General features: G+C 38.6%; 1 protein-coding gene across 1 annotated transcript in view; it reads left to right on the forward strand.

The window, feature by feature from the left end:
• Window positions 1–14042, forward strand: part of KIF4A (kinesin family member 4A) — a 122219-nt gene that overhangs the window by 24070 nt on the left and 84107 nt on the right. Inside the window, exons 8-10 of the mRNA XM_054470746.2 lie at window positions 8830–8946; window positions 9581–9756; window positions 13046–13107. Coding sequence (XP_054326721.1) covers window positions 8830–8946; window positions 9581–9756; window positions 13046–13107 — 355 coding nt within the window. The remainder of the gene's footprint in view (window positions 1–8829; window positions 8947–9580; window positions 9757–13045; window positions 13108–14042) is intronic.

A 14042-nucleotide genomic window follows, 5' to 3' on the forward strand; every position in this document is an offset into this window, starting at 1 on the left:
AATATGAGCGAGGGGCACTCATATTTAAGGGCCAAGGGTAAATGAGTCAATAAGAGAAGCTGAAGAGACACTGGAGGATCATAGTATCTAGATAACCAAGGGTTTTTATAAACAAAAAGGACTGTCACCTGTGTCATATGCTTCAGTGTGATTACTGAGAAGAGGTAAATAGATTTAGCCATTGAGGTTTTGGGTGATCTTTGTCAGAGCAGTGTCGGTCGAGTGGTAAGGAATTAGGACAGGTTGTATCAAACTAAGGGGTGAATTTAGCCACCATTGTAAATGTGGTGTTTATCCTTTCCATTAATTTCTTTATTCTTATATCCTTTAATGATATGTAGTGACATTTTGCATGTTTCTAAACTTAACGTAAGGGGTTTCATGGTATGTCTTCTGAAACTGATTTTTTTCCCTCAACATTATGTTCTTGAGATCAATTCGTCTTGATAATATAGCTCTGTTCTAACAGGTTTTGTTAACTAGAGCCTTGAGTTTTCTTGGTATCAAATTGTATCAGTAAGAAGAAAGTTATCTCTGCCAATATTTATTCTTTTATTTAATTCTCTTATGTTTATTAGCAATGAGAAAAATGTCAGCAGATATACCCTGGACTAGTAAAGTTGCTTTCCTCAGGGGAATCTAGTTTCTGATTTAAATCAGAATGGTTTTAATGTTTTATTATTTGGAATGATAATTGCTATTGGTGTTGGTAAATGGTATTTAATTCTTTTAGTTCTAAAGTCTTTTTTAAGTGCAAATTGTCTGTTTCATTCAGCAACTCTATTCATTAAAGTCCTGTTCTAAGTGTTCTGCATGTTCTTTTTGGCTTCTGGGTCCCTTTAGGTGTATTGTTATTTTCCTTGGTCTGCTGTCTGGGGCTAAAGTCTAATGCTGGAGTGTCTGAAGTCATAGCAGCCCAGTGAGTGGGAAAAGCACAGTGGTTTCTGCCCATGAGCTAGCAGGCGTATTGCCAGTCAGCTTGTCAAACCCATGAGGAGGCATCAGGAAGAGGCCTCTCTGTACTCTTGTTTCCTTGTGCTTTCTTAGTCTCAAGGTAGAGAAGACCCAACCCATCTCACTGTTTTCTTAGCATTTTCAGATGGGGAAACCTGGCACACTCACATAAGCAGTATTGACTTTCCCCCTAGGAGTTCAGAGTGGTATGGGCCAAGCCTTTGCCACTGACCATGTTTCCATCCTTGCACTTTGGCTCTGCTGCACCACACTCTTAGCCCAGGGCTTTCCTCTGTTCCAGAGATGAAAAACTCTACATCACCCCTTACTCTCAGGTCTCAGACCCATCCTGCAACCTACTTTTTTGGCTGGCCCCAGCACCTGCTTGGCTCAAGAACAGTCAATGAATCAGGTTTGGGAATAGAGGCAATTTGGAATATTTTCAACTTACTATCTTCCCAAAATTCATGTACCTTTTAAAAATAGATGCTACCAAACTTCCATGAAGGAATGATGAGATTATTCATTTTCCTAAATTCTCTACTAAGTATTATTACCAATTTGATAAGTGAAAAATGGTGTGTCACTTTCATTTCTGTAGTTATTAGTGAAGTTGAACATACTTTTATATTTATAGGCCATTTATATTCCTGATTAAATTACCTATTCAAAGTATTTCTCTCTCTTTAGTCAGTGTGAGTGCTGTACATTTTCTGTTAAGTTTATCCCTACTTTTTGTTGTGATTTTGAATATAAAACATATTTAGGCCACTGCCAGATAGATTATAAATAGATTACAGATGGATAATAGGTAGATTATTCAATTGAAGTATAATATACATATTACACATATATATATTACATATACATATTATGCATATATGTATATTGCATATACATATATGTGTATTACATACATATTATGTAATACACATAATGATATCAAGTCATCATTATACAGTTCAATGAATGTTCACAATATGAAATACATACATGTAAATAGCACCCAGGTGAAGAAACAATATTCTAAGCATCCCAGAAGTGCCACTTGTGCTCTCTTTTAGTCACTGTCTTCCCCAAAGAGTAACCACTGTCCAGACTTTTAGTCCTAGATTAGTTTTGTAGTATGGACTCCTTCATGTCTGACTTCTTTCACTCAATGTAAGATCTCCAGAGAAAATACAAGATGCCTAGATAAATTCGAATTTCAGATAAATGACATCATTTTGTATGGAATATACCTATATTAGAAATGATTCATCATCTGTCTGAAATTCAGAGTTAACTGAATGTTCTATATTTTTTTCTTTTACCAAATCTGATAACCCTAACTCAACATTATGCTTGTGAGGTTCATCCATAGTATTGCATGTAGTTGTAGTTTATTTTTCATTACTATATAGTATTCCACTGATGAATGTACCACAATTTATCCCCTCTATTGTTGGATGGGTATTTGGGTAATTTCCAGTTTGGAGTTGCTTTGAATAATGCTATGAATATTCTTGTACAGGTATTTTGGTGAATATACGTACCTAAATTCCTTTAATCCTGAATCCTCCTGTAACTACTGTCCTATCTCCTTCCCTTTAGACTCAAGCTTCTCAAAAAAGCTTACACTGCTTAGCAATACATGTGATTAACTCTTAGTTTCACTTCTTTGGTGAGACATAGCATACATACAGAACATTGCATAAGTTATGTCATGTATCTAGTTTAATAAATGATTATAAAGTAAGCATGTATATAACTACCACTCAAGTTGAAAACAAAACACTTCCAGTACCCATGCATACCCCTCCGAGATCATGATCCCCTTCCTTCTCTCTCCAGGTATCCATTCTTCTGACTTTTGTGATGTCAATTCCCTTGCCTTTTTTTTTTTTTTCGAGACAGGGTCTCGCTCTGTTGTCCAGGCTGGAGTGCAGTGGCACAATCACAGCTCACTACAGCCTCAACCTCCTGGACTCAAGCAATCCTTCCTCCTTAGCCTCCTGAGTAGCTGGGACCACAGGCACATGCCACAATTCCCAGCTAATTTTTAATTTTTTCTAGAGTTGGGATCTCCCTATGGTGCCCAGGCTGGTCTTTAATTCCTGGGCTCAAGCAGTCCTCCTGCCTTAGCCTCCCAAAGTGTTGGAATTACAGGCGTGAGCCACCACACCTGACCCCCCTTGCTTGCTTTCTTTTCTTTTCTTTCTTTCTTTCTTTCTTTTTTTTTGAGATGGAGTCTCACTCCATTGCCCAGGCTGGAGTGCAGTGGTGTGATGTTGGGTCACTGCAACCTCTGCCTCCTGGGTTCAAGTGTTTCTCCTGCCTCAGCCTCCCAAGTAGCTGGGTTTACAAGCGTGTGCCACCATGCCCGGCTAATTTTTCTATTTTTAGTAGAGATGGGATTTCACCATGTTGACCAGGCTGGTCTTGAACTCCTGACCTCAGGTGATCTGCCTGCCTCGGCCTCCCAAAGTGCTGGGATTACCGGCATAAGCCACCATGCCCGGCCTCCCCTTGCTTTCTTGATAGCAATGCCACCTATGTATATATCTCTAAATAGCATAATATAGTTTTGTCTACTTTTAAGCTTTATGTAAGTGGAATTATACTATATATAATCTGTTGTGCCTTCATTCTTCCATTTAAAATGATATTTGAGAGATTCATCTACTACATTACATACAGCTGTAGTTCATTTCTTTTCATTTTTGTATAGTAATCTATCATTTGTCTGTACCACCATTCTTTCTACTTTTGATGGATATTCCATTTTTTTCCAGTTTTTGGCTACTGTCAACAACGCCCATATGAACCTTCTTGTTTGTGTATCCCAATGCATATGTTTAAGAATTTTCTAGGATATGTACCTAGAAGTAGTATCACTGGGTTATAGGGTACATATATACCAAACTATCTTTCAAAGTTTGTTTCAATGTATGAGAGTCCTAATTGCTCTATATCCACTGTTTTGTGAGAATTTTAAATTTTAAATTTTTGCCAATATAGTAGATGTGGAGTGATACTTTATTATGGTTTTAATTTTCATTTCCTCAGTTACTAATGGGGTTGATCACCTTTTCATATGTTTATCGACCATGTGTATTTTCAGTAAAATGCCTGTTCACGTCTTGCTCATTTTTCTATTAAATGTCTTTTTCTTACTGATTAAAAGTAATTCTTAATATACTATAGATTCTAGTTATTGGTCAGTTATATTTATTGCAAATCTCCCCACCCTGTATGTTTTGCACATATCTTCTCCCTCCTCTCCGGCTTGTGTTTTTATTTTCTTTTTAATTTTGTGTCTTAAGAAATCCTTTAGGCCGGGTGTGGTGGCTCACGCCTGTAATCCCAGCACTTTGGGAGGGCGAGGCAGGCGGATCACGAGGTCAGGAGATGGAGACCATCCTGGCTAACACGGTGAAACCCGTCTCTACTAAAAATACAAAAATTAGTTCTAGCTTCATCTCCCACCATTTTCCCACAAACTACAAGGTTCCAGCCATAGCAGTCTACTCATTGTTTTTCCAAACAGTTCTGTTGTTTCAGATCTCTGTGCCATTACTCCTGTGTGTTTTTTGCTGGATTTTCTCCCCACTGCCTCAGAAACATGGTTCTGTCAAGTACTCCTGCTCCTCCTGTTTTAACTTCTCCCTCTCAACGGACTTTCTGCCCTCAGCATAGAAGCATACTAATGTTTCCCCAACTTAAAATAAACAAAATCTTTCATCCTCCTCTTACTCCTGCTCTCCTCCCTTTTCCTTTCATTCTGCATTTTTGTCACCCCTCCATCCTCCTCCCATTGAAACTATCCCTTTTGAAGTCAACCCATGACCTGAACAACTGAATCCGTTAGGCTCTTTTCAATCCTCCTCTGACTTGGTAATTCGGCAGGTCTGACATCCTGCCCCTTCTTCTGGACAATCTCATTCCTCTTGACTCTGTGATGCTACCCTCTCCTGATTTTCCTCTCACTTTTCTGAAGACTCTTTCACAGGCTTCTCCTCTTCCACTCACCCCTATCTGAAACATAACCCAGGCTTTGTCCTGGGATTTTTTCTTTCTCTTCCCACTGTTCATGCCCATCACCCTGTCACCCTCCCCCACCAAAGTGGTTTCACCCACTTAGATGCTTATAATTCCTACCTGTATGCTGCCAATCCTAAACCTCTATCTCGAGCCCCTATCTCATATGTCATATTTAAGTATGTAAATATAGTTGACTGTGGGGAGTCTCATGGATGTCCCACATGTATCTCCTATTCCGCGTGTCTAAAACTGAGCTCCTCATTCCTCCCTGTTGCTGTTTTTTTTAATTTATTTTATTTTATTTATTTATTTATTTTTTGAGACGGAGTCTCACTCTGTCGCCCAGGCTGAAGTGCAGTGGCGCAATCTGGGCTCATTGCAAGCTCTGCCTCCCGGGTTCACACCATTCTCCTGCCTCAGCCTCCCGAGTAGCTGGGACTACAGGCGCCCACCACCACGCCCAGCTAATTTTTTGTATTTTTAGTAGAGACGGGGTTTCACCGTTTTAGCCAGGATGATCTCGATCTCCTGACCTCATGATCCACCCACCTCGGCCTCCCAAAGTGCTGGGATTACAGGCGTGAGCCACCGTGCCTGGCTCCCTGTTGCTTTAAACCGGTCCCTCCATCACCTGCAGTGAATAATATCAACATCCACCCAGTCACCCAAGACGGAAACCAGGGCATTGTTCTATACTCTTTTTTTTTTTTTTAGTCTGGCTCCTTTCCCCAATCTCATTAGTCACTGAGACCTGTCAGTCCTAACTTTTCATCTTTCACTTCACTCTCTTTTCTCTAACCCTACTACCATTATCTTATGTCAGGCCCTCATCATTTTTTTGATTATAGCAAGAACTGGTCTCCCTGTCTTCAGTTAGGTATCCTTTCAAGCCATTAACCAATCAGCAGCCAGAGTATTCTTCCTAAACTGTATCTCCCTGCTAAGAGCTCTTCCAGAGCTCCTCAGTTTACACCATGCTGCTTCCTTACGGCCTTTTTGCTCTAGCCTTCCCTCCCTGGCTAGCTTTTCCTCTCCCCACTCTTTCCTTGCAATCTGCTTAGCCATACTAAGTGTGCCTCGTACTCTCTCATCTATGTGTCTTTGTGCATTCTGTTCCCTCTGCGAAAGTGCCTTCCCTCTATCAGAACTTTTAAGTCTCTGCAAATATGTTCTTCCCCATCTTTGTGATATATATTCCATCTTTGGGAATAATTTATCATTTTAATGTCTTAACAACAGGAAATCAACTCCTGTTTTGTGGTGATTTATTTCAAGAGAAACATTCATGTCTCTTAGCTACTTTCTATTCTTGAGCCCCAACTCTCATTTGAAGAAGAAGAAAAAAAAACACCCACTTTATCCTTAAGTCTATGGTTCTTGCTTGGATCATTGCCATGGATTCTTCTCAGGGTTCGTCCGGAATTTTGTTTTGCTTCTATATGAAACTATAGATGGAAGTTTTGCTCAGCAGCTTTGAAAAACCTCAGCAGTCTCTCCTTTACATCTAGTTGGGATATGGGCCAATAAAATAGCACAATGTTTTGGTTGGCTAAAAAGAGAAGGAAAAGACAGGAATGGACTAACATAGGATTTAGTACAGGTATTAGCAGGCAGGTTTGATAAATCTCAGCAGGCTTTCCTTCACATCCTAGAGAAGATAAGCGGTACCCATTCCAGTTGGTAATAGGAGGAAAACAAAGGGATAATTGAGAAAATTATTTTTGTTTTAGATTAGGGAGATTTGAGCATGGGTATAGGCTGAAAAGAATTAGTGAAGGAAACAAATAAGTGGAAGATCTAAGAGAGAGGGAGAAGATAAAGGATCAGGGTCCCAGAGGAAATGGAGGGAATAGAAACAGAGGCAGAAGGCAGGACCTTGAAAACAAAGGCAGCTATTTCCTCTGAAACAAGGGGAAGGATGAAGGAATAAGTAATAGCAAAAGAATGAATGTGAGGTGAGGAGAGGGGAGGTTGGGGAGCCCTTGTGGATGACTTTCATCTCTATAAAGTATTTGGTGAAATCATCTACCAATAGAAAGTGAAGATAGGTTTATATTCTTAAAAATGATGAGTCTGTATAATAGCTGCCATGGTGAATCAGATTAGTTAGATTAGAAGGTTAGTAAAGTAGGAATGAGGAAGAAAAGATGATCAATTGACCAAGGGTTCAGCTAAGGTTAGGTAGCATGTTTATAGTGGATCTTATCTGTTTGGTTATGCTGTTTCTTCAGTATTGCAGCCTACAAATAAACATACATGCACACAGTTGGTTTAACCTATGGTTGAGAATTGACATGGTGAGAATGGTAGAAGATCATATGTCCAGTGAGTTCTTAGGAAAACATAATTGAAATTATCAACCATAGGGTTCAGAGTAAGAGTTGAAGGTCCAGAAGAGGCTGATCTACTGACAGTATTAGAAAGTGTCAGTAAATTGGTAGTCCAAAAAAAGGGTGAAGAACAGGATCCAAAGAAATGGAAGGATAGTGGGATGCAGTCAGGAATTTTGAGTTCGGGATCTCATAAATATAATTGTTACATGTTATAAGGGAGTTCAAAGGATGGCTATATAAAAGGTAGAGTAGAGCTAACAATAATGATACCATTTGTGCTGCTATAACAAAATACCTTAGACTGCGTAATTTAGAAACAATATAAATTTATTTCTCACAGTTCTGGAGACTGAGAAGTCCAGGGTCATGGTGCCAGTAGAATCAATGACTGGTGAGGACAGACATCCTGGCAGCCTCACATGGCAGATGGGGAAAAGGGATAAACGGTGTGTCCCCACATGGCAGAAGGGGCAGAAGGGCGAAAGCAACTAGCTAATTCTCTCCAGTCCTCTTATCAGGCACCAATCCCATCCATGAAGGCAGACATTTCATGGCCTAATGATCTCCTAAACGTTCTACCTCCTGATACTGTTGCATTGGGGGCTAAGTTTCAAACATGAATTTTGGAGGAGATGCAAACATTTAAACTATAGCATGATTTATTTATCATTTAACTTTGCTTCATATATAGTATCTTAATTAATTCCCTACTACAACCCAATAAGGTAGGTAGATTTGCCTCATTTTATAAAGGAACTTAACCCAAGATCATATAACTCGTCAGTGACAGAGCCAGGATTGTAACCTGTCTGTTTGACACCAACTATGCACTTAACCATTATACTATATAGCTTTTCCACAGTAAGCCTAATAATGGGAAGTTAATTGCTTTAGCAGGACTTCAGAGGTTATTACAGTGTTTAAGAAGTAAACCTCACAATTAACCAAAGTGGAAAATTATCTTTTTTAAAGCTACAATAGGAAAGGTATTTCAGTATGGTATAATGAAAAGAGCATAGGACTTGACTAAAATCTTGAGATAGAATCTCAGGCCTACCATTTACTAGCTGTTTGACCTTAGGCAGGTCATTTAACCTCTGAGCTTCTTTCTTTATCTGTAAAATGAGAATGATAATAAAAATAATGATGATAATATGGTAACAAAAAAAAACCTGTTCATCCAATTTCACAGCATTAATTTAAAGATTATCATAATGGATATAAAAAGTAAATAACTACACAGATGGTTGTCATGGTGATAGTTATTTATCTATCTGCTTTGTTTCCATGGGAAAGGGCAAGAAGTGCCAGTGGACTCAATCATACATATCCAACATTTGGACCTTTGTCCTTTACTTAAAGAGGCACTCCAAAAAGTGAACAAGATTAAGAAGTTTTCTCAAGATTGATGACTCAATATTTTTTATGGGGTCTTTATTTCTTTTCTGTTTCTCAGAAGAAACATAGGTATATGTTGGATGCATTACCAAGCAATTTAAATTTCATTTCCTGCTATTAGGTATTAATATTAACCGAGGCCTCCTATGCTTGGGAAATGTAATCAGTGCTCTTGGAGATGACAAAAAGGGTGGCTTTGTGCCCTACAGAGATTCCAAGTTGACTCGACTGCTTCAAGGTAAGCCCAAAGTGCCTCCAAAAATAAGAGAGTAACTCAAAATGATAGTGCTGAGAAAGCAAAGATTAAACAGGTAAAAAGCCAGCTATTTGGACTATGACATACACAGTTGTCTAATTGATAAATACGAGAGAGTGCTGTTGGCAAGCAGGTTTCTAAGATAATGGAAAATATCTTCATATATGACATTGAGAGCCAAGAAATCTGTAGTGCACCAACTGTACTTTGTACTTTACACCTGAAAATGAATTTGGTTACTGTTTCTTTAATTATTAGTGCGGCTAAGCAGAATTCCCTGGAGAGTTAAAATCCACCTAGAGGGGGCATCCTAAGAATGTTTAATTCCACTAGTGGCTCCTAACTTACTTAGGCCAGGCCCCAGTTGTTTTAACCTGATTAACTGCTGAAATCACAATCCCTTTTGAGAAAGGGGACACATGCAATAGGATTTAAATGTATATCACATCAGAAATCTTAGATATCTATACATTTCCTATTGTTTCAATATAAAAAACACTAAGAACTTTTTCTTATAGCTCTGAATTTTAAGTCACCAACCCGAATGGATGGCTTTGCTTATATCCTACTTATTTGATTTCATTTCCTTTCGTTATTCTTTATTGTTCTTTTTCAGATTCTCTAGGAGGTAACAGCCATACTCTTATGATAGCCTGTGTGAGTCCTGCTGACTCCAATCTAGAGGAAACATTAAATACCCTTCGCTATGCTGACAGAGCAAGAAAAATCAAGAACAAACCTATTGTTAATATTGATCCCCAGACAGCTGAACTTAATCATCTAAAGCAACAGGTATAAGGGACTTAAAATTTGATGGGAAAAATTACAAGTGTGTGAGTGGAATGATAGAGCTTCTGTTTTCAGTTTCTTCTCTATCAGAAGTTTAGAGATGTTGGTTAGGCATTATGTTTGTTCGGGGACCTCTTAAAATAACTCCTATTAACGTGTTTGCTGTCCATTTAAGATTAGGGGTAGCATTGGAAAGTTCACTGATAAAGAAGAAGTGAGCAGTGAGAGATGAGATGAGAGGTGTAGACAGGGGCTAAATTCTGAAGTTCCTTATATGACTTGTTAAAGAATTTGGGATTCAACCTGAAAGCTATGAAGAGCCATTGAAGAGTTTTAAGTAGGAGGATGATATGATGAAATGTGTGTTTTGGGGAGATCACTCTAGCAAGTATAGAGAAAATAAATTAGAAGTGGGCATGACTAGAAAAAGGAAAATAAATCACTGCGCAAAACAAAGGAGAGTTCTAGAGAGAAGAAACATAGGTAGCAAAGTACAGTTGATTCTCGAACAATAGGAGTTTGGTCCAACAAAACACAGATCAAAAATACAGTATTTGCAGGATGAGACACCTGTGTGTAGACTTTTTATACATGTGGATTCTGCAGGGCTGACCGCAGGACTGGACTATGCGTGTACATTTTTGTATACGTACAGGGTCCTGGAACCTATCCCCTGCATATACATAGGAACAGCTGTATAGTGGCCAGGAGCACTGACACTGCAATTAGCCTGCCCATGTTCAAATCTTAGCTCTATAACTCACTGGCTATGTACCTTAGGCAGGTTCTCTGTGCCTTGGTATCCCTATCTGTGCAGTAGAAATAATAATAATACCTTCTTCCTAGGGTTTTCGTGAGGGTTAAATGAGTTAATACATGTAAAGCACTTAGAACAGTACTTGTCATATAGCAAGTGTTGGAAGGGTCTGAGATAGGACAGACGTATAGTGCATTTGAAGAACTCAAAGAATGCCAGTGTAGTTAGAGTATAGAAAGCAAGGAAAGAGTACAGGCTTACCTTAGGGATGTTGCGGGCTTGGTTCCAGACCACCACAATAAAGCAAATATTGCAATAAAGTGAGTCACACAATTTTTTTTGTTTTCCAGTGCATAGAAAGTTATATTTACACTATACTGTAGTCTATTAAATGTGCAATACCATTATGTCTTAAAACAATGTACATACCTTAATTTAAAAATACTTTATTGCTAAAAAAAAGTTGACACAGAGACATGAAATGAGCATATGCTGTTGGAAAAATGGTGCCAATAGCCTTGCTTAATGCAGGGTTGCCACAGATCTTCAATTTGTAAAAAAAAAAACACAGTATCTGTGAGGTGCAGTAAAGTGAAGCACAATAAACTGAGATGTGCCTGTATTCCAGAATGAGGCTAGAGGGAAAGCAGAGGACTGATCCAGGACTCATGGACAATGTTAAAAAGGATTTTAAGCCAGGTAGTAACTTGATAATTTACATTTTTAAACAATGGCCTGGCTGCTGTATAGAAATGGGTTACAGTAGAGCAAGAGTAGATTCATGGAGACCATTTAAGAAGGTACTGCAGTAGTCTAAGCGAGAGATAATGATGGCTTGGACTTAGAGTGCTGGCAGTGGTGATAAAAGAAGTAACCAATGAATTAGATAAAGGAATGACACCCAGATTTCTGGCATGTGGAACTGGATATTCACTGACCTGGGTTACACTGGAAAAGGACCAGGTTTGAGGATACCAGACAACTAAGTGGAAATATCAGGTAGATAGTTGAATATAAAAGTCTAAAGTTCAGAAAGATCTGTGCTTGAGGTAAATTTGGAAGTCACCAGTTTCAGGGAATAGAAACCAGAGGCAGAGATGAGACATTCAGAAGAGAATATAAGGAGAATGCAAGTAAGAAAACTCCTACTGAGCTTTGGGGGACTTTACCATTTAAAGGACAAGTGGAGCAAAGATGAACCAAGAAAGAGACTTAGAAGATCAGTTAGAAGAATAGAAGGAAAAGCAGGAAAATGTGTCTCGTAAGCCAAATGCTACCAGTCAGTCAGTCAAGTAAAATGAAGACTGGAAAATGCTCACTGGATTTGGTGACATGCAGCTCGTTTGTAACTTGGGCAAGTTATTTCATTGGAATGATGTAGGCAGTCATATTGGAGTAAGTTGAGGAGCAACCGAGTGGCGAGCGAAAGGAAATGGAGGCAATTGGTGTATTATTCTCTCAAACTTTGTGAAAAAAGAGAAAAATAGGGCAAGAGAGAGAGGAAGTGGGGTTGGGGAGGATGCTTTTGTTTTTAAGATGGGAGAGACTTGAACATGTTTTAGTCTTAATAGGAAGGATCTTATAGAAAGGGATAAATTGAAAATACAGAAGAGAGAAGGGATAACAGTGTAAGATTCATAAGATGGCAAGAAGAGTGGGAATCCAAAGCACATGCAAGATCAGTCTTGGGAGGCAGAACAGCTCCCCTTGTGTCATAGGAGGGAATGGGAGAGGATGCTTATACTTATGCTCTGGTTTAAGATCCATCTCCATGAAGCCTCCCTTTGACTATTTAGGTTTTTGTTAATTTGCTTATTCTGTCTTGTATTATTTCCTACTATTTTAGACTTCAGGCTTATCTTTCTTAACTAGATTGTAAACTTGAGAGTAGGGGCCATATTTTATTTTTATATGTCCGTACATTGTCTAGCCCAGTGCTGAGACTGATTTTGAAAAATAGATACTCAAGGCCAGGAGCAGTGGCTTACATGTGTAAGCCCCGCACTTTGGGAGGACGAGGTAGGCAGATCAGTTGAGGTCAGGAATGCAAGACCAGGCTGGCCAACATGGTAAAACCCTGTCTCTACAAAAAATACAAAAATTAGCTGGGTGTGGTGGCGGGCGCCTGTAATCTCAGCTACTTGGGAGGCTGAGGCAGGAGAATCACTTGAACCTGGGAGACAGAAGTGCTACTGCATTCCAGCCTGGGTGACAGAGCAAGACTCTGTCTCCAAAAAAAAAAAAAAAGAAAAGAAAAAAGAAAAATAGGTGCTCAGTAAAAACTCATTAAGATGTAGATAAAATGGACAACTCATCTTCTACTTAATAGTTGTTCATGTAATGCTGATTTTCCTGTTATCATTGGATCATCAACTATGTATGATGCCTTTGGTAGTATCTAAGGTATGCTATCTGCCTTAGATTTCATAGACATTTAGTAAAATTACTCTATTGCTAATTGTGGTAATTTTACTGCCAAGGGATAAGTAGCATTTGGTTGGTGACTAGCTGATTATTTTTCTTTGCTTCTCCCAGGTACAACAGCTACAAGTCTTGTTGCTACAAGCCCATGGAGGTACCCTGCCTGGATCTATAAAGTAAGAGTCATAGATTAATTTTAATTGTGTGTTCTAGTAGAGGCTATTTTTCCTAATAATAATTTTTCCCTGGTTTCTGCTAGCACTTGGTGTCAAGGTAAGGATCGTACCAATTTTGCTGACTATTTAGGACTTAGTTATGTTTGAAGCAGCCTAATGTAACAGAAAGAGCATGGGTTCTGGCCTTAGAAATTTATTAATTGGAATTCTATTGTGAGGAAGAGCTGTCTCTTCTTCCCCATCTGTTTATTTGACATTTAGTTATATTTGTATAGATTCATGAATATTTATTTTATTCTATGGGTTAACATCCAGTACTATTATTTGTTTTATTGCTCAAATTGTTCCTGCTTTGTCCATTAGGAGCTCCTTCAGGTTGGCTCTTCTCAAGTTTTTGATCATTTCTACAAGAGGTTCCAAACTCATCTTGTATTTTCCCTACCCCAGTTCTGGAATCAACATGTCTCCAAGGAGCCCTAGTTCCTTTCTTTTTTTGTCAATGGAAAATTGTGTTTAGAAACCAAGATTTGGGTACTAGCGCCAGCTGTGTTTATTGTTACTAGAGTTTTACTGCTTCTAAGCACTCTGAGCAGGTAGAGCTCAGAAATATCTACATGTGTAGTAACGTACACATACACTTTCATCTCTATTTTTGTATATATCTATCTGCATGTATATTACAAACCATGAGTTTATACTGACACCTCTGATACCATTCCAATGTGACAGGGTTCATTTTGGCTTTCCCCCTTTCCTTATTTGTAACTTCTTTCTCCAACAGTAAGAAACCCAGCTCTCATCTGCAATCTATTTATTTACTTGTTCAGTTCTACTATACACATAAAGTAGTTTTAGAATTGTTAGCCTATATCCCTGTGGGAAACACTTTCTATGAAATAGATTACAGCATTTATGTACAGTTCTTTTTATCTTTA

The sequence above is a fragment of the Pongo pygmaeus genome, chromosome X (assembly GCF_028885625.2).
Source record: "Pongo pygmaeus isolate AG05252 chromosome X, NHGRI_mPonPyg2-v2.0_pri, whole genome shotgun sequence".
Classification (NCBI taxonomy): domain Eukaryota; kingdom Metazoa; phylum Chordata; class Mammalia; order Primates; family Hominidae; genus Pongo; species Pongo pygmaeus.